Here is a 24,192-nt window from a genome sequence, read left to right as displayed (position 1 = left end):
GATGTGGGGCCTCGTTTACAAACCTTTGTGTGGGTTTAAACCCCAAAAGTATGCGTAAGCACAAATTACACAATATGAGGATCTTATTTGTAAAATCCCTATTCAGTTATAATGATTACGACACCTGGATGAAAGTTAAGTCTGATCTGATTTTATATCTATTATATATTTGTGAAATACCTCCACTATGTCTGTCATCTATCTATCTATCTATCTATCTATCTATCTATCTATCTATCTATCTATCTATCTATCTATCTATCTATCTATCTATCTATCTATCTATCTATCTATCTATCTATCTATCTATCTATCTATCTATCTACATCCATCCATCCATCCATCCATCCATCCATCCTTTAAACCCTCACATTTTTACACTTTCAGGCCTACTACAGGACCTTTTCCAACTGACAGCAGAGATATGCTAGTTTGTTTCTTCTTATTTTGCTCTCTTGTACTCTGCAGCAACAGTCTAAAAACAGCAGAGAGTGTGAAATGTGGAATGTGACGTCTTCTCTGCCGTACGAGTTGCAAATATACTGTGATCGCAATGAAGAGTGCGCGCAGTGTCCACTCAGTGAGGTCATCGTGGTTCCGCGGGGTGAGTTGAAGACAGGGTTTTTCAAAGTGGCTAAATACAAATGTGTGTATTTACTGATTTCTGTCATGAAACAAACTGTTACAAGTTACAAACACTTCTTCAATTCAAACACAAATCTTAGAGCTACACTCACTCACATATTTAATATTTAATTGACCACTGCATTTTCTACATTTTACTTCTTCAGAACTCACAGATGCACCATCAATCAAATTGGAGTTTCAAGACCATATACAAAACCCTTTTATATCAGCAGGACAGAGAAAAGTGGTCGTGATGTGGGAGGTACTAAGTTATGTCATTTCCCAAAGCCAATTGTGGTGTCAATGTATATTTTAGGTGTTGGGCAGACAGTTTTTTTTTTCATCTATTACAGTTTTTCTCAGTCGCTTTAGTACATTTTTCAGATCCGAATTGAAATTCTTCTCAAAACCTGTTCAATCTTCACATCATCATGTCATTTGTGCATATCAAAAAAAGAAGTTTCTCATTTCTTTGAACAAGTTGCATATGCTTTGGTACATCCATGCAGTACAATTCTCTGCGGTTTCCTACATTATCAATTGCTTATGTCATGTTGATCAAAATGTATTATAATGGGTCTCTGTTGAATAGTCTCACCCCCCACAACATTTAGGCATTAGTTCATAGTGTAAGTATTTACATGCCAAATGGTTGAACCAGTTGTCATAATATGTCAAGCATATTCAATTCCATTAGACTTTTTTTCTAAATTTGCCTTTTCTACTTTTTTTTCGTGCTTTGCAGTGCTGTCTTTTTCTTTCTGTATTGCAATGGTGGGTCAACAAATTGCAGTTCAAACAGTAAAATCGTAAATGTGAATCTTGTCCAGTCTCTTGCAATCAAACTCCCACATACACTGGTGTAACCTAAAATTTACAATTATTGTCATGAAAACTTTAGCCATAGTTTACGTCACAACATAACTCCAGAATGCACTGTTAAATTGATAACATGACTAAGCAATTTGACTGTCTTATCCATACACAATGACACAAGGACTTGTCATTATGATGGGACTGACATGTTCACAGGTATTTACTTTTTGCACAAAATGTTTTGAGAAATGCACTTACTGTTTTACAAATTTCGAGGATGATTTGAGAAATGTACCAAAGCGACTGAGAAAAACTGTATTTCATTTAAAATTACCCAATGTGTGACAAGATATTTAAGATATCTTAACAATTTTATGTGGAACATTTGTATCCTAATTGGATCAAATACTAATCCTCTAAGAATCAAATAAGATCCATCAGGATAATAACTTTTGTTTTATTTAGTATAATCTTATTTGATTCTTAGATTTGTCTTATTTTATCTCTTTAGGATACTGGTAACACTTTAGAATAAATCTTCATCATAAATGAATAACTACACAAGATGATGACTGTTACGAATTTGCTGTAGTAATCCAAGGAAGAATGCAAGAAGATAACCAAACTGCAGATTATTACATAATGCTAACACTAGACAAGGAAGCTAAGGAAAACTCCTTGCAAAACTCAGCACTAGGCAGTTGCTAGGATTTTTTTTTTCATGACTGCTAGAAATCTAACTCTCAAGTCTGTGCAATGTTTTAATGCTTTGATGTGGCTTGTTCATGTTGGTATACAGTTGCTAGGGTGTGGCTACACAATTACCACGGTGGTACTTGTTTAAAACCATGCTGCCATATGCAAGAGTGTGGCGAGACAGTTACAAGTTATGACTGCATGTCTGGGCCAACCCTGTGTCTCTTTGATGTTCTGGTGCTGAGATATGGCCTATTCATGCTGATACAGTTGGCATGGTGCTCTAAATGTTTGCTAGGGCATGGCTAGAAGGTTTCAATGGTGATATTTAAAGACTACTCGCCAGTATGAGTCAAAAGATACCCAGATGTCTCTACTGTTTTACTGTAATTCACAGGTAATTCTCTGGAAATCTATGATGTGGTTGCTAGGGTGCTGTAACTGGTTGCTAGGGCATGGCTATGTCATTGTTATGCCACTACTTATTGTCTGCTTGCTGGGCAGAGTAAATTGAGCCCATCCACAAGTGTCAAAGACATTGTGATGTGGAGATACAGTATGATGTGACTAACTTCTGTCCAGTGTTAAATCTATGGGATTTTTCTCCCGCTGTATGAACATTATACGCCAATCGTTTATAAAAGTCAGAGCAGTGATCATGATAAATGTTGTGGGGTGAGTTAGGTGGCAAGATTTGTATGGAGGAAGAAGAAGAAGAAAAAAGTAAATGTATGTGAGATAATAACAGTGATACCTAAGAGAACTGTGTGGAGAGTTTTGGTGGTGTTTGTGTCTGAGTAAGAAATAAATTCACATAATTTGAATGATTCTGTGTCACGATACACACACGGGAAACAGTACATCCAATTGCAGTATTTATTGGGTTATCCCAACGCATTCTCATTCTTTAACGTCATATAGAACGCTATATGCAAAAACGGCGCTATACTACGCACATGGCACCCGTTATCGTTAATATAACATGCGCTGTGAGGGCTAAGTTTAGGTGTGGGGTAGGGTGTGCGTGTCATATTCACGCTAAAGGATTTATAACGTCTTGGGTTCGCGTGTTATATTAACGATAAAGGGTGCCATGTGCGTAGTATAGCGCCGTTTTTGCATATAGCGTTCTATATGACGTTAAAGGATGAGAACGGGCTGGTTATCCGTAATACGTTATCCAGTCCAGGCAAGGGTCAAGTTCCATACAAGTCAATCCAAAAACAAGAAACAACCAGACAGACCTTCGGAAGTGTGATGACAAATAACAACAACTCTGTGACAAACACTGAAACAAACAGGGTATATACAGTATACACACACACAGATACTAACAAGTTGTTGGGGAAACAGCTGTGTGCAATGTTCAATGAGTGACAGAACAGGGTGATGGGAATTGTAGTATTGAGTGAATGACACCCTGGGGGAAGAGGACCTCTGGTGGTTACCCAGGAAAACAGACGACCCATCGGGCGACCAGAGCAGAGACGACAGTCCATCGGGGGGGCCAGGGTGGAGACTTATCCTTGGGGTAAACAGCGTGAAGGTGGCTGTGCAGACGGCCAGGGCGGAGACCTCTCATTGGGTGGAGACGCCAGTCCATCTGGCGGCAAGGGCGGAGACTCTCCCTCGTGCGGCCAGGGCAGAGACGACCCCTTGGGCGTCCAGGACTCAGGAACAGACACCGGCAGAGACGCGACGTGAACATTGTCTGAACCGGCAGACGTAATGTGAACAGTCTCTGCATCGGCAGAAACCATATTCCTTCTCCATGCATGTAGAGCAGTCAATTAATAAAAAAAGACGTCCCTCCTGGCCATGTTAGACATGATGTGAACGGTCTCTGAATCGGCAGACGCAACGTGATCAGTGTCTGAACCGGCAGACGTAACGTGAACAGTCTCTGGATCAGCAGACGTGACGTGAACATTATCTGGATTGGTAGAACTCACATACATCCTCCATGCATGTAGAAAAGCCAATGCATAGAAAAGGAACAACCCTCTTGGCCGTGGCAGGGCTGATGATTGCCAGTTCTGGGATGGTCTCTGAGATGACAGCAGGCTGCACAGGGACGACCACCAGAATGACAGCGGGCTGTACGGGGACGGCCTCAGGGATGACAGCGGGTTGCACTGGGACGACCACCGGGACAACAGCGGGCTGCACGGGGACGGCCTCCAGAATGACAGCAGGCTGTTCTGGATGGTTTAGGGGAGCTCTCCTCAGTCTGACAAGCCCACAAGGCAAAACACTCAAATAAAGTCATGTGCGGCTCTGGCTCTCAGACCGAGAGGTCCCCCTCTGGTGCCTCCTCTCGCTCAGTGGCTGGGGAAGAGACATGAAAACCCATACCGCTGGATCCTTGCACGACGGAGTCGTTCTGTCACGATATACATTTCGGGAAACAGTAGGTCCAATTGCTGTATTTATTGGTAATCCGTAATACGTTATCCAGTCCAGGCAAGGGTCAAATTCCATACAAGTCAATCCAAGAAGAAGAATAAAACAAGAAACAAGCAGACCTTCAGAAGTGTGATGACAAATAACGACTCTGTAACAAACACTGAAACAAACAGGGTATATATACACACACACACACACACAGATACTAACAAGGTGATGGTAAACATCTGTGTGCAATGATCATTGAGTTACAGAACAGGGTGATAGGAATTGTAGTATGAGTGAATGACACCGTGGGGGAAGAGGACCTCTGGTGGTAACGCAGGGACCGTGACATGCCGTATTTGAATGCATATTGTGCCAAAGCAATGATAAATGTTCCACAGTTTAACTCATGTATTAAGACCCAAGTGACCCAAGTATTGAGAAATGTGTCCTAGTAATTGTAGAAAAAACTAATCAGAGTTTCTTGTAATATTAGTCGTTAGAATATTGATAAAGCACTATACATTTGATCCTGTGTAGTTACTCATTAAGGGTGGATCAAAATTCTAAAGTATTGTCAAGATCCTTTAAGATTTGTTCCAAAAAAGAATATAAGTTCCAAAAGGAACCCTGTATACATAAGGATTTTTTGTCAATCGTGAACTTCGTTTCTTTCAGTATGCAAACAGTGAGGCTGTGGCTGACTACAATGTGACCGTGGGAAAAGTATCCGGGGAAAACATCACTCTGTGTAACAGTTTCAGCACTAAAGATCCATCTCTCACCCTAATCCTGTCTTACTCCGCTTATAATATCAGCGTCAGGGCTTTGAACAGTGTTGGATCGTCTCCTGTTTCCACTATAGCCATTGAGCAAATGGATGAGTGGAGAGGTGCATTGCATTCATATTTTGTTACATGCTACATAGAGAGCACTCTGGTTAGATTTACTGTATGTCCTACGAGTAAACACTGTATATTTAAACATTCAATGAGGTATTATTTATTTTTTAGATTCACTTGGGCTGTTAAGTGTTAACATAACCAGGAACAACAGTTTCAGTCTGTCCTGGAGCAGCGCGGTCTCTAGCGTGTGTTACTGTGTGGAGTGGTGGGCCAAAGGACAGATTCCAGCTTTCCAATCATTCTACGTGAAGCAGACGCACAGAGAAATAACCGAGAAATCTAAGAGAAGTACTGTTCGCATTAATTCTCATATAATAAGTAGGATGAAATAAATGTATAATTGTATATTCATATAATGGTTTAAAGGACACTAGTGATGTCCAAAATGATAAAAAGAAAAAGGAGTGTAATCTTAGTTTTTATGTTGTAATTATTGATATAATAACTCTAAAAACATTGTAGGCCTATACAGTAAATACAAGTGGTATAACGTTAAGTATCTTGTAAAAAGTAATAGATATTTTAATATAGGAATACATTTCAGAAGTTTTCAAACTTATTTCTCAAGGTAAAAAGTGTTTTTAATTACTTTGAAGTAAGAGAAAATGTACATCCAGTCGGTGGTTCTCTCAAAATAACCTCCGACAGGATGATGAGGCCCCCGATGCGAAGGAGAGGTCGGAGGACCCCGACTTTAAGCAACTAACAGCTTATTATACAGCTACTTGCCACATAAGTAAATAATTAGACACTAAATATTGATATGAGTTGAAATATTTTTAAGTCTTTAAACGTAAGCTTCCGTGGAGAGAGTAGTTGCAGCGCGGCAAGTCACCACCTAAATAATTGTGAGGATAATATACACTGATTTCAGATTAAACTGTTTTAAAATCTTACCTGATTGTATCTTATCCAACAGTATACAAAACGTCTCGGTTACGGATGTAACCCTCGTTCCCTGAGTAGGGAACGGAGACGTTACGTCGGAATGATGGAGAATGGGGGTTTCGCATAGAAAGCCAATCCTCTTCGAGTATTTAAAAACGAGCCAATGGCATGAAAATGCCTTGAGGCTGCGGAATTTGCATAGCGTATCTCCGCCCCACCTCGTAGGTATAAAAGGAGGAAGTGAACGCAACCGCAGTATGTCTTCGCTGAGAAGCCGAGACTGAACTCAGGTGTCTACCCAGCGGTACAGCAGAAGTGGCAAGGAGACGTAACATCTCCATTCCCTACTCAGGGAACAATTGTTACATCCGTAACCGAGATGTTCCCTTTCGTAGTCACTCCGAGTTACGTCAGAATGACGGAGCTGTCTTCACAGCTGTCACAGCTGTCTTCACATGTCCATCTTCTCAGCTGTCTTCCAGTACCCTGCAAAAGTCTGGACTCCTGACAACTTAGCTTATAACCAGGAGTTACCTAATTTAACACATGAATACCAAGGTACACTGGGAAACATATCCCGGGAGGAATATGCTACAGTATGCCTACCGTAGGGAGGACTTGAGAATACACATATGGTCCTTTTAGGGAACTTCATATGGAAAACACTGGCGCACCACCAAAAAGGGTGGCTAGAAACTTAACTCCAGGAGTGGCAGATGGCTTGCCAAGGGAAGACACATGCTCAGAGAGGCTTACAGTGGAGAATACACACGGTGCACACGGAGGCACCTAGCCGGCATCCAGAGCAAGTGCAGTGGTGCCAGCATCAGAAGTGCTGGAGGACTCAGGGCTTCAACGGAAGACTCAACTGAGGAATATCGCACTTATCCAGTCCAAGGAGTGGAATGGCGAGCAAGCGAAGACACCTGAGCGGGTCCAGTACTGGCGGAAGCGAGTACGCGAGAGGACACAGGCTCTACTCGCAAATTATAGAATCTTGCGAAGGTGTTTGGTGTCGCCCAGCCTGCAGCTCTGCATATGTCTGTTAGCGAGGCGCCATGCGCTAAAGTCCAAGAGGAAGCCACCCTCCGAGTGGAGTGGGCCGTCACACCAAGGGGGCACGGTAGACCTTGCTGTTGGTAAGCCAAAGCAATGGCATCCACTATCCAGTGAGACAGCCGTTGCTTTGAGAGAGCCCTTCCCTTCTGGCTCCCCCCATAACAGACAAAGAGCTGGTCTGAGGTCCTGAAACACCGCGCTCTGTCAACGTAGGCGCGGAGCGCACATACCGGACAGAGCAGTGCCAAGGCTGGGTCTGCCTTCTCCAGGGGCAGCGCTTGCAGGTTCACCACCTGGTCCCGGAAGGGAGTGGTAGGAACCTTGGGCACATATCCAGGCCGGGGTCTCAAGATTACGTGAGAGTAAGCCGGCCCGAATTCCAGGCATGCTTCGTCAACGGAGAATGCGTGCAAGTCCCCTACCCTCTTGATGGAGGCCAATGCAACCAGGAGTGCTGTCTTCATGGACAGAAACTTTAACTCTACCGATTGCAAAGGCTCAAAGGGAGTCCTCTGCAGAGCACTGGAAACTACTGAGAGGTCCCAAGAGGGCACGAGGGGAGGGCGGGGAGGATTCAGTCTCCTCGCTCCCCTCAGGAACCTGATGACCTGGTCGTGCTTTCCCACAGACTTACCTTCCACTGCATCATGAGACGCGGCAATGGCCGCGACGTAAACCTTAAAGGAGAACTCCGGCGAACAATGAACCTTTGGTCTAATAAAACATCGGTACATAGTCAACCGTTCTCTGAGATTTGTTTTCATGATAATCGATTGTAAAGAGTTTTATCTCTAAAAACTGTTTAGCGTATAATGCTAGTACTGGGGGCATTGACTAAGTAAAAGAAATCGCTAGTTTATACCACTAATAAGGCTCAAAATAGCCCCACACTAACACAGAAACATACTGAGGCTCCATACATGCAAAACGAAGCATTGAGAACTTTGTAAGTGTACAGACCGTTTAATAAGAAGATACTTTATGAAGACAGTTCACTTCGCGTATACAGACAGGAGCCATCTTAAAAAATAGTCTCGATAAGTCGATCCCCGAACGACGTGCTGAGTGATCTGAGCTGTATGAAGTTCAGCGAACTTCTGAACTGTATGAACCGCTTTCGGGGATCGACTTATCGAGACTATTTTTTAAGATGGCTGCTGTCTGTATACACGAAGTGAACTGTCTTTATAAAGTATCTTCTTATTAAACGGTCTGTACACTTACAAAGTTCCCAATGCTTCGTTTTGCATGTATGGAGCCTCAGTATGTTTCTGTGTTAGTGTGGGGCTATTTTGAGCCTTGTTAGTGGTATAAACCAGCCTTTCTCAAACTTTTTTCAGTCAGGGCACCTTTCAAAAGTGCATAAAATCTCAAGGCACCCCAGTGTAAAATATAATTTAAAAACACTGCATAACCCAAATGTAAATGCAAATGTCTTGTTTAGTTACACAGAACAGTAATGAACATAGCATAACATGAACTGTGAATAACAATAATAATAAAAACTGTATAGTACCTTTAAAAACAAAGGTTAGCAAGGTAATTCACAAAATAATTAATCAGAGACACAAATGCCATAAAACCGTAAGAGGTGGACCGCCCTACAAAAACCCAATAACAAATCCAGACCAGGAGAACTCAAATGAAGTGCAGGATGCAGTTAAAATAAAATAAAAAGGGAAAGACATTAATATACATACACACACACACACACACACACACACACATATATATATATATATATATATATATATATATATACAATGCAATAAGAAAAAGATGCATGTTAAAAAATGCACCAGAGATAAGCAGGAATGTTTTTCCATATAGTGCTTGTTTTTTTTAATCCGTGCCATGCACATGCACACACACACACACACATACACATACAGCCACACACACAAACAATAATCCACAACGAGAGAGGGAGAACGATCTACATGCGTGCATGCAGCGCGTACGCGCTTACACAAGCCGGGGGTGGGGGTGACCACAATCGAGACGTGAGCCTGGTGCGACGCACACAGCCGCCCTATCCTGGCAGGGTTGGATGAGAGGTGGTCAGGTGTCTTTTAAGTTTGCGGAATCATCCCTTGGTTTGATAGTTTTATCCCATATATTAGACACAACGGGAGAGGGCATGTTGCATCCCCAGTACTGAGGAAGTAGGCTGAGGCTCCATTTCACAGAAAAACTGTCCGGTTCTTGGGGGGATTTTCTTTTAAAAAAAAAAAAAAAGATCCATGATGCTGTAACTAAAGTGACCTAAATTAACGTATATTTTTACGTTTCTGTCAGTCTGAGGTGTTGTTGCTATAACGCGTTGCTATGGATTGCGTCACTTCCGTCAAGTTTCGTGTCTTGCGAGATGGATTTTTATGCTTAATTTTATATATTTATCTAAAATGAATTTACAATTTTATTAATACGTTCATATGTTTAAAAAGAAGAATGTAAATATGTAAATTTAAATATATTTATATATGAAATGTCAGTTGTTTATTTATTTATTTATTTTTTTTAGCCTACGTAATTTTTTGGCGGCACCCCAGACACAGTCAGGGGGCACCCCAGTGTGCCGCGGCACCCACTTTGAGAAAGGCTGGTATAAACTAGCGATTTCTTTTACTTAGTCAATGCCCCCAGTACTAGCATTATACGCTAAACAGTTTTTAGAGATAAATCTCTTTACATTCGATTATCAAGAAAACAAATCTCAGAGAACGATTGACTAGGCACCCATGTTTTATTAGACCAAAGGTTCATTGTTCGCCGGAGTTCTCCTTTAAGGGTGGAGGGTGACAGCCTACGCTCCAGCCCTTCTTGCAGGAAGGAAAGCACGACACCGATCGGACATCTCCGGGGGTCTTCTCCATGGCAAGCACCAGTTGACGAAGAGGTTCCACTTCAACGCGTAGAGGTGTCTCGTGGACGACGCTCTAGCGGAAGTGATGGTTGCCGCCACTGCAGGTAGCAGCGAACTCAAACCTGCCACACGCGTAGCCTCCAGAGCTCGGGATGAGGGTGCCACAGGGTGCCCCGTCTCTAAGAGAGTAGGTCTTGTCTCAGAGGAATAGGCCAAGGAGGTGCTGTCGCGAGGAGCATCAGTTCAGAGAACCACGTCTTGGTGGACCAATAAGGTGCTACCAACAAGACCTGCTCCTCGTCCTCCTTGATCTTGCACAACACCCGTGCAAGAAGGCTCACTGGGGGAAACGCATACTTGCATGGGCCCCGCGGCCAGCTGTGCGCCAGTGCGTCTGTGCCGAGCATGCCCTCGGACAGGGAATAAAACTGGGCGCAGTGCGATGAGTCCCGAGAGGCGAACAGGTCTATCTGTGCCTCCCCGAATTGGTCCCAAATCAGCTGGACCGTCTGGGGATGGAGTCGCCATTCGCCGGAGATAGGGCGGACCCGTGACAGCTCGTCGGCTGCCAGGTTCCGGTCTCCTGGAATGTAAACTGCACGAAGGGACCTCAGGTGCTTCTGACTCCATAATAGGAGGTGGCGTGCGAGCTGCGACATCCGACGAGAGCGTAGACCACCCTAGTGGTTGATATACGTTACCGTAGCAGTATTGTCCTAACGGACAAGTACGTGTTGACCCCTGAGCAGTGCTCGAAAGCGGTGCAGGGCCAGGCGTACTGCCAGCAGCTCGAAGCAATTGATGTGCATGAGGCGCTGGGGTCCTGTCCAGGAACCCGCGGCTGCATGACCATTGCACATGGCTCCCCAACCCATGGTAGAGGCATCCGTGGAGACAACGACATCCCTGGAAACTCGCAGAAGAGGGACCCCGGTCCGTAAAAAGCTGAGGTTCGACCATGGGAAGAAGGTCTGGCAGCAGGCTGGAGTCACTGGAACTCTAAGCGAGCCGTGATGCCATGCCCACTTTGGGACTCGATCGCGAAGCCACAGCTGAAGTGGTCTCATATGAAGCAGTCCGAGCCGCGTTGCCGCGGCTGCGGATACCATATGCCCCAAGACCCTCTGAAAAAGTTTCAGTGGAACCGCACTCTTGCACTCGAAATGTCGAAGACAAGTCAGCAGTGAGTGCGCGCGCTCGCTCGTGAGCTGCGCGGACATGGCGACCGAGTCTATCTCCATACCGAGAAAAGAGATCCTCTGCACGGGGTCCAAAGTTTGCTCTTCTCCCGGTTGACCCGAAGGCCCAGACGGGCTAGGTGCCGGAGCACCAGGTCTCTGTGTTCGCAAACCTGTTCTCGAGAGTGTGCCAGGATCAGCCAAAAAATCGCGAAGGGGAACAAGGGCTGCCTCGACGATCTTCGTAAAGACGCAAGGTGACAGAGCTAACCCGAATGGGAGAACCGTGTACTGATATGCCTGGCCTTCGAAAGCAAACCGAAGAAACGGTCTGTGTCGAGGCAAGATGGAGACATGAAAATACGCATCCTTCAGGTTTATCGCTGCAAACCAATTCTGGGGCCGGACACATTCGAAAATGCGCTTGGTTGTGAGCATTTTGAACGGCAATTGATGAAGAGTACGGTTCAAAATGCGCAGATCCAGGATCGGTCGTAATCCACCGGTCTTCTTGGGGACAATGAAGTAGGGGCTGTAAAACCCGGACCTCATCTCGGCTGGAGGGACCGTCTCGATTGCACCCTTCGCCAGCAGGGTTGCAATTTCCGCTCTCATGACCGGGGCATTGCCACCGACCATAGTGAAGCGAACTCCCCTGAAATGGGGAGGAGACCGTGCGAACTGAATCGCATAGCCGAGTCTGATCGTTCTGATGACCCTGCGGGATAGGCCGGGGAGCTCTAACCAAGCTCCCAGGAACTGATCCAGCGGGGTCATACAAACCACAGACGTCCCCCCGGAGGGGCAGCAAGGCGGGGAGACCGGTATGCGCATGGGAGTTACCCCGTGCGGGTGCACCGTTGAGCCCCGTTCCACGACAGAAGAGACCAGGGAAGGACCAGCGTTCCACGGGGTCTGTTCTGCCGGGGGCCTGGCGATAGAGGGGGAAGGGAGTGCCGTAGTCGAGGGACGACACATGCTCCCTTCCGCACCCTCAGAGATAGAGGGGAATGAGTGAGGCGATGCACTGGGGCGTCGAGCAGACTCATTCCAGTCTGTATGCTCAGTGATAGTGTCAAGTCTTTCTTTAAACCAACTCAGGGTGCTGCCCACCCGTGGGTGAGCAGCGGGGAGCTGAGAACAAAATATTCTCCCCCGGCCCTCCACCGGGAGAAGGAGGGGGCCTGCTACCACCTCCTGAGAAAAACTCGACTCCATCACTGAGCAGCCCGTCTCAGGGACGCCGCTTCGCCTGGCGTTTAGCGGGGCGCACGGCCTAAGGGGGCTGTGACGCTCTCCTGCGGCCTCCTCCACGACGCGACCTGGATGAAGGCTGCTGCTGGGGCCGTGCGGAAGGGAGGGGAGCCACAGGGGGGCGTCCTCGGTGGCGAGCAGGCGGGGGCATCTAGACCGACGGCTGGGTGGAGGCAGCAGCTGGCCATCGGGGCAGAATATGTTTTATCGCCTCCGTCTGCTTCTGGGCGGTCGAAAACTGCTGGGCAAAATCTTCGTCCGCGCCGCCGAAGAGGCCAACCTGGGAGAGGGGGGCATCAAGCAGATGAGTCCGCTCGGCATCCCGCGTGTCTGCCAGGTTGAGCCACAGATGACGCTCCTGGACCACACTGGTGGCCATCACCTGACCAAGGGAGCGAGCGGCCACTTCCGTCGCCCGGAGAGCGAGGTTGGTGGCAGCTCGCAGTTCGTTGAACGCCTCTTGGTCAGTCCCCCCCTCGTGCATATCCCTGAGCAGCTTGGCTTGAAAAACCTGCAAGGTGCTCATCGCATGCAGGGCGGAGGTTGTCTGTCCCGCCGCTCTATAGAACCGCGCCGCCATAGACGACGAGAACCTACAGGCTTTGGAAGGGTGCTTGGGAATACCGCGGGAGGACGCACTCTGCGGACACACTTGCATCGAAACAGAGCGCTCCACCGGGGGAATCCCAGCATACCCACGGGCAACCGCGCCATCGAGGGAAGGAAAGGCGGGGGAAGCTGACGAACGCTCTCGGGAGGTCAAAGAAGCCTTCCAAGTCTGTGTCAGTTCCGCATGCAGCTCGGGGAAAAAAAGGAATTGGGGTCGGCTGTGGCCGTGAGGCGGCAGCCTTGCCCAAAAACCAATTATCCATCCGTGAGAGATCGGGACAGGGCGGAGGGTTCCACTCTAGCCCGATGCTCACGGCGGCCCGAGATAGCATGGCCGTCATCTCGGGATCAGACACGGGCAACGCTGGCACTGCCGAGGGAGGCAACGCAGCCGCATCCTCACTTCCCGAGGAGTCTAGCCAGCCTTGTGATGCTGCGATCGACATCGCATCATCCTCTGGAGCACCAAACGAAACAGACGGTACCTGCGAAGAGGCAGACGCCTGATGCAATTCGGTGCTCGCTGGCTCTAACACTGGTGCGGTGGGTCTGGCCCGAGGAACCAGCGTCGGGGGTTTATTCCACACAGTCACCGACAGATCACCCTGTCCGCGAATCGATGAGCTTCTAGAAGAAGAAGCAGAACGAGTAGCGGATACGGGGAGTTAAATACAAGAAGTCTCTTGGCTCCGAAGCGAAAACATACTGCGGTTGCGTTCACTTCCTCCTTTTATACCCACGAGGTGGGGCGGAGATACGCTATGCAAATTCCGCAGCCCCAAGGCATTTTCATGCCATTGGCTCGTTTTTAAATACTCGAAGAGGATTGGCTTTCTATGCGAAACCCCCATTCTCCGTCATTCCGACGTAACTCGGAGTGACTACGAAAGGGAACAATAGTCACAAAATGGCAGCAGCGTTTTTATAAAACAAGAGAGATTGAGTCCACGAAACTGGATGGCATAAATAACTACACAAAATATTGATTCGACTGATTTTTAATATTTTAGCTCACCAAACGCAAAACTTCCATGAAGAAAAACCATTGCTAGCAGGCTTATAGCACTGCTGACTTGTGATGACCCGGATACAAGCACTTAGAATTGCATTGTAACTCAAAACAAGACTTTGCAAAGTTAGAGTGAAAACATAGCTTAGGCAAATTTTAACATGGGTAATCACACACAGCTGAACATCATCACAATCATGAGAATAGGCTATGGATACTGAGAAATTAAGAAATCCATGATGGAAAAGCACGGGAGTTGGGAGGAGTGCCCTCTGAAAGAGATTAAAGCCACTCCAGCAGGTGGATGTAACATCAAATATTAGAACAAAATCTTAGAACAAAATTTATTTGTTTTTTTTATTTAAAACAACAACAATAATATATTATAATAAAATATTGATTATGCTAAACCAAGTATTATGAGCCCCACAAAGAGCATAACAAATTATTTTGATTCAAAAACATATTCCTTATAAAAGAGATTCAATATTAATTCATACTTTTTTATTATTTTTGGAATATAAATAATTTGCTTCTCTCTTGTTTTTGCATGTGTTCATAAAATCTCGCTTTCATGCATTAGGTAATCCTTTTACCCTGTGGGAGGGAACAGAGACATTATTGTTTTGTTTTCACAAATAAAACAAGTGACTCCAAGCACAACTTCGTAATATGATTACAAAATCTGTAACAGATTTATGAAAATGTCCATTTTCCTAGGCCAGACATCACTTTTGGCCACTGTATATTATTTAATGCTTTGCGATCAGCATAGAATATACTGTCAGCATAGTAGATACTTCCATATTTATTTTTCCTGGATTATGGATTATAGGGTGATTAAGAACTTTAACAGCATTAAGAATTGCAACAGTGCTCTTAATTTTTTGTTGTTGTCTTTCTTTGAATTTAGTTTTTCAGCCCTATACGAGATATTATTTCTCTCTGCACACCAGACCATATCTGGACACCTGTGACCTGAAGAATGTGAACAACAGTGAGAGGACATATGGCACAGCCCAAGCTTATTTCAGTGAAGAAAGTAAGTCCAAATATTCATAAAACTGCTAATATACAGAATTGTTCATTCATTTCCAGCCTGATACAGTATATATACTGGTTAGTGCTGGTAGTGTAGTTGATTGATTGACCAGTATGTATGTGCTTCACTAGAAAAACCTCGCTACTAAGCTGATTGACAAAGGATTTTGTGCTGGTTATCCTAGATAAGGAGCTAACATTTAAAATGCAATAATACTGTTTATTTGAAAATAACTTATTTATAGTCTACAAAAAGTTTCAAATTGAATTTTCTGGCAGAGAAATATATGATACTGAAATGTGTGCAAGCTAAATTTTTAGGTAAAATGCTAATGATTCACATCAATATACTGTCAGAACATCTACATTTTTAACTGGTCTGCTATAGACTACAGATGCATCTTTCGATCTGACTGAACTGAAGCAATTTTGGGCTTTCAGGTCCGATTAGTGCTCCTGGGAATGTGAGCATTTTGAATATTACCCAGTATTCCTCAGTGATCACATGGAGTCCCGTATCTGAGGAAGACTTGCGTGGATTCTTATTAGGTTACTACATCTACTACACTGAGGACAGTAATGAAACATGTGAGTAGAATCTTTATATAATTCACCATCATAAAATGCTTATCAGAGATTCTTGAGAACTGGGACAAAACATGTTAGGTTGGTTTCTTTCACCTTCATTTACTTAATTAAGAGAATTATTTTTCTCGACTGTATACCTGGAAACCTGTGATGAAATATCATGAAATATCAGTCACATTACTGGTAGATTTAAAATTATAAGTAAGAAATGTATTATTATTATATTATTATTATTTGTCACTTGGCTTGAATTTGTGTCTAATTGTCAACATTGTCAGATATTTCTAAAATACTGAGCATTCCTTTACCACTTGTTTCTGATCTTAGGTCTTAAGTTTCGTATATTTAATTTGAACTGTGCTCTAAAACAGCCACGTCAACCCCATATTTTATAAAAGATCTGGAATTAGTTAAAGAAAATTATAATATTTTACAGATTTTATGTTTCAGTAGACAGTAGAATTTAAATTTGTCAACTCAGGCTTGATAATGGTCATACAATTTAGCATTATATTTAAAAACAGCTCACTGATTATGATTTGAAAAATGTTTTGATGAAATGTAATGACAATTGGAATTGTACCAAAGCATGGTTTATTAATGTAAAGATATCCACTCTGAAGGCAAGTTTGAATAAATAAATCAGACATAAAACAAAGACATGGCGTGGCATGGACAATTAAAACAGAAAGACGGACATGACGCTTACCAACAGTGGTAACAAGAAATATGACAGACATGAAACAAGAACATGAAACTAAACCAAAACAAGACTTGACAGATCCCCCCGTCTTAGGTCGGCCCCTGACGCCAAGACAAAACAACAAAACAAGACAAAAGTTTAGGAGGGTGGTGGAGCAGAGGTGGTCTTGGGGGAGGGATGGTGGGACAGTCCCGTGAAGGACATGGCAATGGCTGGTTTGTGGGCCAAAATTTTCTTGTGGCCTGGAGTGCTCTCAGGACTCTGGTCAGAGTCTGGAGTCCCCTCTGGTTGCTGGTCAGGGGTTGCAGAGGGTTCAGGTGTGAAATCTTGGCTGGTTTGTTGCCGATGTGTGTGCTGACCACACACACAAAATAGCCATAGCCACGATCAGCGCTGCATCGCCAGTCCGAAGACAGGCGTGGCAGGCCTGATGTGAAGAGTCTCAGACTTGGCAGGCATGATGTGAAGAGACTCAGATATGGCAGTCCTGTTGTGAAGAGACTCAGACTTGGCAGTCCTGTTGTGAAGAGTGTTAGACTCGGCAGGCATGACGTGAAGAGGCTCAGACTGGGCAGTCCTCTTGTGAAGAGACTCAGACTTGGCAGTCCTGTTGTGAAGAGGCTCAGACTTGGCAGTCCTGTTGTGAAGAGACTCAGACTTGGCAGGCATGATGTGAAGAGTGTTAGACTCGGCAGGCATGACGTGAAGAGACTCAGGCTTGGCAGGCATGATGTGAAGCAACTCAGGCTTGGCAGGCATGACGTGAAGAGTGTTAGACTCGGCAGGCATGATGTGAAGCGACTCAGGCTTGGCAGGCCTGATGTGAAGAGACTCAGACTTGGCAGTCCTGTTGTGAAGACACTCAGACTTGGCAGGCTTGTTGTGAAGAGACTCGGACTTGGCAGGCATGATGTGAAGAGTCTTAAACTTGGCAGGTATGACGTAAAAAAACTCAAACTTGGCAGGCCTGTTGTGAAGAGACTCAGACTTGGCAGTCATGATGTGAAGAGACTTAGACTTGGCAGGAATGACATGAAGAGACTCAGGCTTGGCAGGCATGATGTGAAGAGACTCAGACTTGGCAGGCATGATGTGACGAGACTTAGGCTTGGCAGGCATGATGTGAAGAGACTCAGGCTTGGCAGGCATGATGTGAAGAGACTCAGACTTGGCAGTCCTGTTGTGAAGAGTGTTAGACTCGGCAGGCATGACGTGAAGAGGCTCAGACTGGGCAGTCCTCTTGTGAAGAGACTCAGACTTGGCTGTCCTATTGTGAAGAGTGTTAGACTCGGCAGGCATGACGTGAAGCGACTCAGGCTTGGCAGGCATGATGTGAAGCGACTCAGGCTTGGCAGGCCTGATGTGAAGAGACTCAGACTTGGCAGTCCTGTTGTGAAGAGACTCAGACTTGGCAGGCATGATGTGAAGAGTGTTAGACTCGGCAGGCATGACGTGAAGAGACTCAGGCTTTGCAGGCATGATGTGAAGCGACTCAGGCTTGGCAGGCATGACGTGAAGAGACTCAGACTTGGCAGGCCTGATGTGAAGAGGCTCAGACTTGGCAGGCATGATGTGAAGAGTGTTAGACTCGGCAGGCATGATGTGAAGAGACTCAGACTTGGCAGGCTTGTTGTGAAGAGACTCAGACTTGGCAGGCCTGATGTAAAGACACTCAGATTTGGCAGTCCTGTTGTGAAGACACTCAGACTTGGCAGGCTTGTTGTGAAGAGACTCAGACTTGGCAGGCATGATGTGAAGAGTCTTAAACTTGGCAGGTATGACGTGAAAAAACTCAAACTTGGCAGGCCTGTTGTGAAGAGACTCAAACTTGGCAGGCATGATGTGAAGAATCTCAGACTTAGCAGGCATGATGTGACGAGACTCAGGCTTGGCATGCATGATGTGAAGCGACTCAGGCTTGGCAGGCATGACGTGAAGAGACTCAGACTTGGCAGGCCTGATGACTCAGACTTGGCAGTCCTGTTGTGAAGAGACTCAGACTTGGCAGGAATGACGTGAAGAGACTCAGGCTTGGCAGGCATGATGTGAACTGTGAAGAGACTCAGACTTGGCAGGCATGATGTGAAGAATCTCAGACTTAGCAGGCATGATGTGAAGAGACTCAGGCTTGGCTGGCATAATGTGAAGAGACTCAGACTTGGCAGGCCTGATGACTCAGACTTGGCAGTCCTGTTGTGAAGAGACTCAGACTTGGCAGGAATGACGTGAAGAGACTCAGGCTTGGCAGGCATGATGTGAACTGTGAAGAGACTCAGACTTGGCAGGCATGATGTGAAGAATCTCAGACTTAGCAGGCATGATGTGAAGAGACTCAGGCTTGGCTGGCATAATGTGAAGAGACTCAGACTTGGCAGGCATGATGTGAAGAGTGTTAGACTCAGCAGGCATGACGTGAAGAGACTCAGACTTGGCAGGCATGACATTAAGAGACTCAGGCTTGGCAGGCATGATGTGAAGAGACTCAGACTTGGCAGGCATGATGTGAAGAGTGTTAGCAGGCATGACGTGAAGAGACTCAGGCTTGGCAGGCATGATGTAAAGAGACTCAGACTTGGCAGGCATGATGTGAAGAGACTCAGACTCGGCAGGCATGACGTGAAGTGGCTCAGGCCATGGCCTGCTGGCTGTGGTTTGCACTACGGGATTGTGGAGCCCCTCATCCACAATTCCCACAGTAAACGGATTTTACAGAATTTACAGAATTACAGAATTGCATGGTCGATGTATTCAACCAGATTCCAGCTGTTTGACCCTCTAGGCATCCAAGATGAGATTGGTTCATCCAAACCTGCACGGAAAGGTTCTTGAAGGCTTTTTAATTAAAACCCACTAGATAACAAAGTCCACAAAAGTCCTCCACATAACACTCCAGGGAGCAAACACCCTGAGAGAGCCGCAAGAGCTGAACTGCTGGGTTCATATTAGAGATCAAGTATACTGTAAAAATATCCACTGAAGCCAACTGAAGTTTGAAGAAAGAAACCAAGTGCAGCTTTAATTCCCAAAACAAAATCAAACATAAAACAAAGACATGGCATGGCATGGATCTCAAAACAGAAACACGGACATGACGCTTACCAACAGTGGTAACAGGAAAAATAACAGATTTGAAACAAGATCATGAAACAAAACCATAACAATAAATGACAATTAAGGCCCAATATACTCACAGTGAAATTCTTTTCCATTCTTCGATTAGGGGTAAAAAGAAGTTAGAAATAACTTTGCAGTGGTATACTGCTGTCTTCTCAATAACAAAATAAAAACATAACAAAAATGACAGAGAGAAAACAGCAGTTAAGAAAACATCTGTTCATTGCGATGTGGATTTTTGCATGAGCTCAGCAATTTGGCATTCCAGTCAACTTAAGTCATGTCACATTTATTAATATAGCAGATTTACAATATTAAACATGAAAACGTGTCAGTGTTCCTTTTAAATGAGAATGACAGTTCAATTTCTACTATAAAGCAGCTCTCCAGTGTTTATATCATCACTCGCGGATAGCTGACCTCAACGAACTCTACAGAGGGAATTAACAGGAGAATATTTCCAGAAGAAGGTGGTGTTTCAGAGCCACACCTATCTATTACATCATTGCCATGAACCAATGGTTGTTTGATATTGTTTACCAGCCAGAGCGTTCGTTTTGGCAAAATGTTTAAAATTTTCCTGAAACAAACACAAAACAAGCTTGATCTTCGTCACACCAGTTCGCTCTTCGATTTCCCTTGAAATATATTTCAGGGCCTTTTGGGCAAATAAATAAATACATGGAATGAATGAATGAAGTTAAAATAAAATGAATGAAACCTTTTTTTTTTGTCTCAGTTCTCACGAAAGAATCAGTGAAATGCACGATAATACGGATATAAATGTGACATTTTTGGCTGTTTTCTATTAAATTTGACATTTACAGCATTTAAAGTGGATCCCAGCCTAAACAGTTTTAAGCTGCTGAATCTTAAAAGCAACAGTGCGTACCGTGTACAGCTGTCTGCATTTACAGCGGCTGGAGAAGGAGAGCGCAGTGATTTCAAACACTTTGTCACAAACCCGCCAGGTAAACTCATAACCCATATGGAAAAGAAACAGAAAAAACTTGTAAGAATTTCCTATTGCCTAGAATAGTAAATGTTTATGTTTTATATGCATTATATTTCTTATGAGAGTTATATGTCTCATATTATGATTTACTCATGAAAGTGGTCACTTTCGCATTTTTTCTCATACAACGTAATTATATGAATTAAGTATGAATCAAACAAACAATATATATGCTGTTTATAAGGAAAGTACATGGCAAAGTATGTTTTTCGTATATGTTCCATATAATTTTTGCATTTTTAATTACTATGTAAGACATGTCTTAGTTAAAAAGACATATACACTTTATATATTAATATTTACAATTACATATATCTTTCTAAAGTATAAAGTATATATAGTTCGTGCATAAAGTATATCTAATTTAAACATAAAATATGCTTTCTTTATATGTTTTTTATATGTCAGCCAAGTAACATGTCCATGTAAAATCATATACTTTTTATATATGAATACCATTCTATATAGGTTTTTTGTATGTAATGTCTATTAATATTTTCATGTAAACTATGCTTTCTTTGTTTTTTTTTATAAAATTCTTACGTCAGCCAATGAACATAGCAGCATCAAAAACATACACTGAAAAGTGTCTCATTAGATCAAAGTAAAAAAAAAAATTGCGTCAACTTGTTACATCTAATTGATTTACTTGTCAACTTAAAATTATTACTTTGAAGAGAATTAAATATCCATTACTCAGCCAAAGCAAAGCGTATCTTTGAATCAAATAAAGTTTAAGTTTAATGAAGTCTCAAATTATACTTTGTCTCAATGTCTTGCCTTTGTATTAACTTAATTATTTTACTTTACATCTAACCAAATATCCAAACAAATACAATTTAAAATATTAATGTAATATAAAGAAATGTATTTACTTTCAGAATGTGTAATTTTATCATCTAATAAAAATGACTTCAAGCACTAAACTTTTGACAATTTATTTGGTCACAATACAAATGTTTTTACAATGCGTACAGTATCCTCATTTAAATACACTCTCTCTAACAATGTAAACGCATCGTAAACTTGAACATTTTTGTCATAAAACATTTCTACAATGTGTATAGCGAGTCAGGAGTTGGAATTGCGAGTATAGAAAACGATCAGGATAGATTGATTTTTTAGCATCTATTTTGTCTCTATCTCCGCTGGGGTCTGCCCACTTTTTCAGCATTTTTCAAATATTGCCAGTGGGTGGAGTCAAGCTCTGACCCGGGGTTTAGTTCCCCTTTAAGATTGTATGAGTAAATCTATCCAATAAAATAGTAAAAAATAAATTTTTATTTACAGTTAGATTTTCAAATTTTTGTGTATGTAGGAAATATTCAAAATTTCCATGTAAAAATAAAAAAGACCCAGTCACTAATTTCTTGCCGTGGAAAGATTTCATTTTACACTTAATAAGTATATGACATTATACAAGTTGCATATTTACATTTTAAATTTAAGTGGTAATACATCTTTTTTAAATTAGCTAAGTTTATTAAGATGCTACTAATTGATTTGAAACCATGCCTTAGTTTAAGTCCGCTTCATCAAATGTTTTTGACTGTAGAAACTCATATGAAATTATATAATTTCATACATAAAAAGTTTTGACGAAACAAGCAGGTTTTTATACTGCCGCTTGTACCAAGAGCGTGGTGAGCTGAAACCTGCGTATGTCACGAAGTGCGGAACATCCAATAGGAAAATTCAACTGCAGTAGCCACCGTTCAACCTGAAGAGGGCAGCACTAAGATGTTTTTACACCATATATTGTAGAAATAAAACACTTTATACACAAATGTCAAAAAAGTTACTCGAATCGATGACTGGTATTAATAAAGATCCATTCTTACAGATCATTAACTAAAAAAGTTGGTTTAGGGTTTAGTTACTCTTTAAATAACAATTATAACCCATGTAATCATTTTTGGAAAAATTCACTAATTGAGATTGAAGAAAGTGTGATCTAAAAACCTGAGACAATGCTAGTCATAAAATATTAGAAATGCCATAAATAATTTTTGGTAATATCATCATGTGCCATGTACTTTAATGTCTCATATATGTGACATCTTACATATGTCTATTCTTGTAAGGTTTTTATACAATATAACATAATTTTGGTTTCACTAATGATTGCCCAACTCATATAACTTTGATGTTTTACGTGTATCTAAGATTATTGCATGTGGATTTACTGTCATGTATAGTAATTATAAGTTCCCAAATTATCTTAAATCTCATATTACACAATTTTACTAAGGATTTTGTGTCTTGTTTGACTGTTATATATATTACTTACAAGTTTCAGATAAAAGATATAAACATTTAGTAAAATGCATCTATATCTTTTCCATCATGAGATGCTTGTCTGTCATTGAGCTGCTATTCAATGTTTATCTGCCTCACAGCTGTTCATGATACACAGTAAATGTGTTTGAATATGTGTCTGTCTGTCAGAAGGTTTGTTTTCGAATTACATGAATTATAAAATGTCACAAATGCATTGACAACATGGCTTGTTCCGACAGAATTCACTGCTTTGAGCAGCATTATAGCTGCGGTGATTGTGGGAATAATAATTCTTTTACTAGCGGTTCACCTCAGCTGTCGGCTTCTGCACAGGTAAAGACACACGCATTTCATTTTCCGAAAGACTGACACTATATGACCAATAGCTAATGTAAAGCTCAATGTGGATTTTTACAGAGCCAAGAAACTGATGTGGCCAAGTATACCAAATCCTGAGAATAGCAATGCGGTTCAGAAAATTGAAATTGCTTATGAACTGGTAAGAAGTATAATGACAATATACATGATGCAATATAATGACAATATAATAATATAATACAATATAAGACAATATAATGATGTGATAAGAATATACTAAAACTAATGAGGGAGTGATGACCTCAGATGCTAATACTGTGGTTTACATGGTATGCCAAGGTACTGAATATTTGTATTCACGTTGTTCCGTGTTTTTTGAAAAACGTTTATAAAATAACATTTTAAATGTAATGACACTAAAAATGCCATGTGGTGTAACCATAAATAAAACAGTAATAACATATTTCCTTTATACATTGAATACTTGTGATTGAACAAATCCAATGATTGCTTTCAAACATAGTTTTGCCATTTCTTTTCAAAAACTCAAAAAGTATTTATTATATTATTAAATCAACCTTTCAATAAAAAGGTGCAATTATCTGTTTTAAGAAACTTATTGAGCTTAACATTTTTTAAATATTAATAAGCAGTTTTGTTAAAACATCTAAGAAATAATACTTAAGGATTATGCCAAACTACTGTTTATTTGCACCAAGGCTGCATTTATTTGATCAAAAATACAGTAAAACCAGTGATATTTTGAAAAATTAAAATTTTAAATAACCATTCTTCAATTTGAAAATGTAATTTATATTTCTGTGACGGCAAAGCT

The 24,192-nt window shown here is 42.5% G+C and overlaps 2 protein-coding genes across 2 annotated transcripts in view; both read left to right on the top strand.

Moving 5' to 3' along the window:
- The window catches only part of LOC120472294 (interleukin-6 receptor subunit beta), a 31,072-nt gene that overhangs the window by 3,536 nt on the left and 3,344 nt on the right, over positions 1–24,192 (top strand). Inside the window, exons 7-15 of the mRNA XM_039662432.2 lie at positions 469–604; positions 792–889; positions 5,209–5,422; positions 5,544–5,723; positions 15,212–15,340; positions 15,781–15,927; positions 20,572–20,715; positions 23,279–23,372; positions 23,457–23,538. Of these exons, the coding sequence (XP_039518366.2) occupies positions 469–604; positions 792–889; positions 5,209–5,422; positions 5,544–5,723; positions 15,212–15,340; positions 15,781–15,927; positions 20,572–20,715; positions 23,279–23,372; positions 23,457–23,538 (1,224 nt within the window). The remainder of the gene's footprint in view (positions 1–468; positions 605–791; positions 890–5,208; positions 5,423–5,543; positions 5,724–15,211; positions 15,341–15,780; positions 15,928–20,571; positions 20,716–23,278; positions 23,373–23,456; positions 23,539–24,192) is intronic.
- LOC148981630 (uncharacterized) lies at positions 16,808–18,619 on the top strand. The gene is made up of 2 exons (XM_089129746.1): positions 16,808–16,924; positions 17,036–18,619. Exons 1-2 carry the CDS (start codon positions 16,808–16,810, stop codon positions 18,617–18,619), a joined length of 1,701 nt encoding a protein of 566 aa, XP_088985872.1.

The sequence above is a fragment of the Pimephales promelas genome, chromosome 4 (assembly GCF_988280905.1).
Source record: "Pimephales promelas chromosome 4, fPimPro1.hap1.1, whole genome shotgun sequence".
NCBI lineage: Eukaryota > Metazoa > Chordata > Actinopteri > Cypriniformes > Leuciscidae > Pimephales > Pimephales promelas.
Note: the sequence above shows the minus strand (reverse complement) of the source record. Positions and strands in the feature narration are given on the sequence as shown.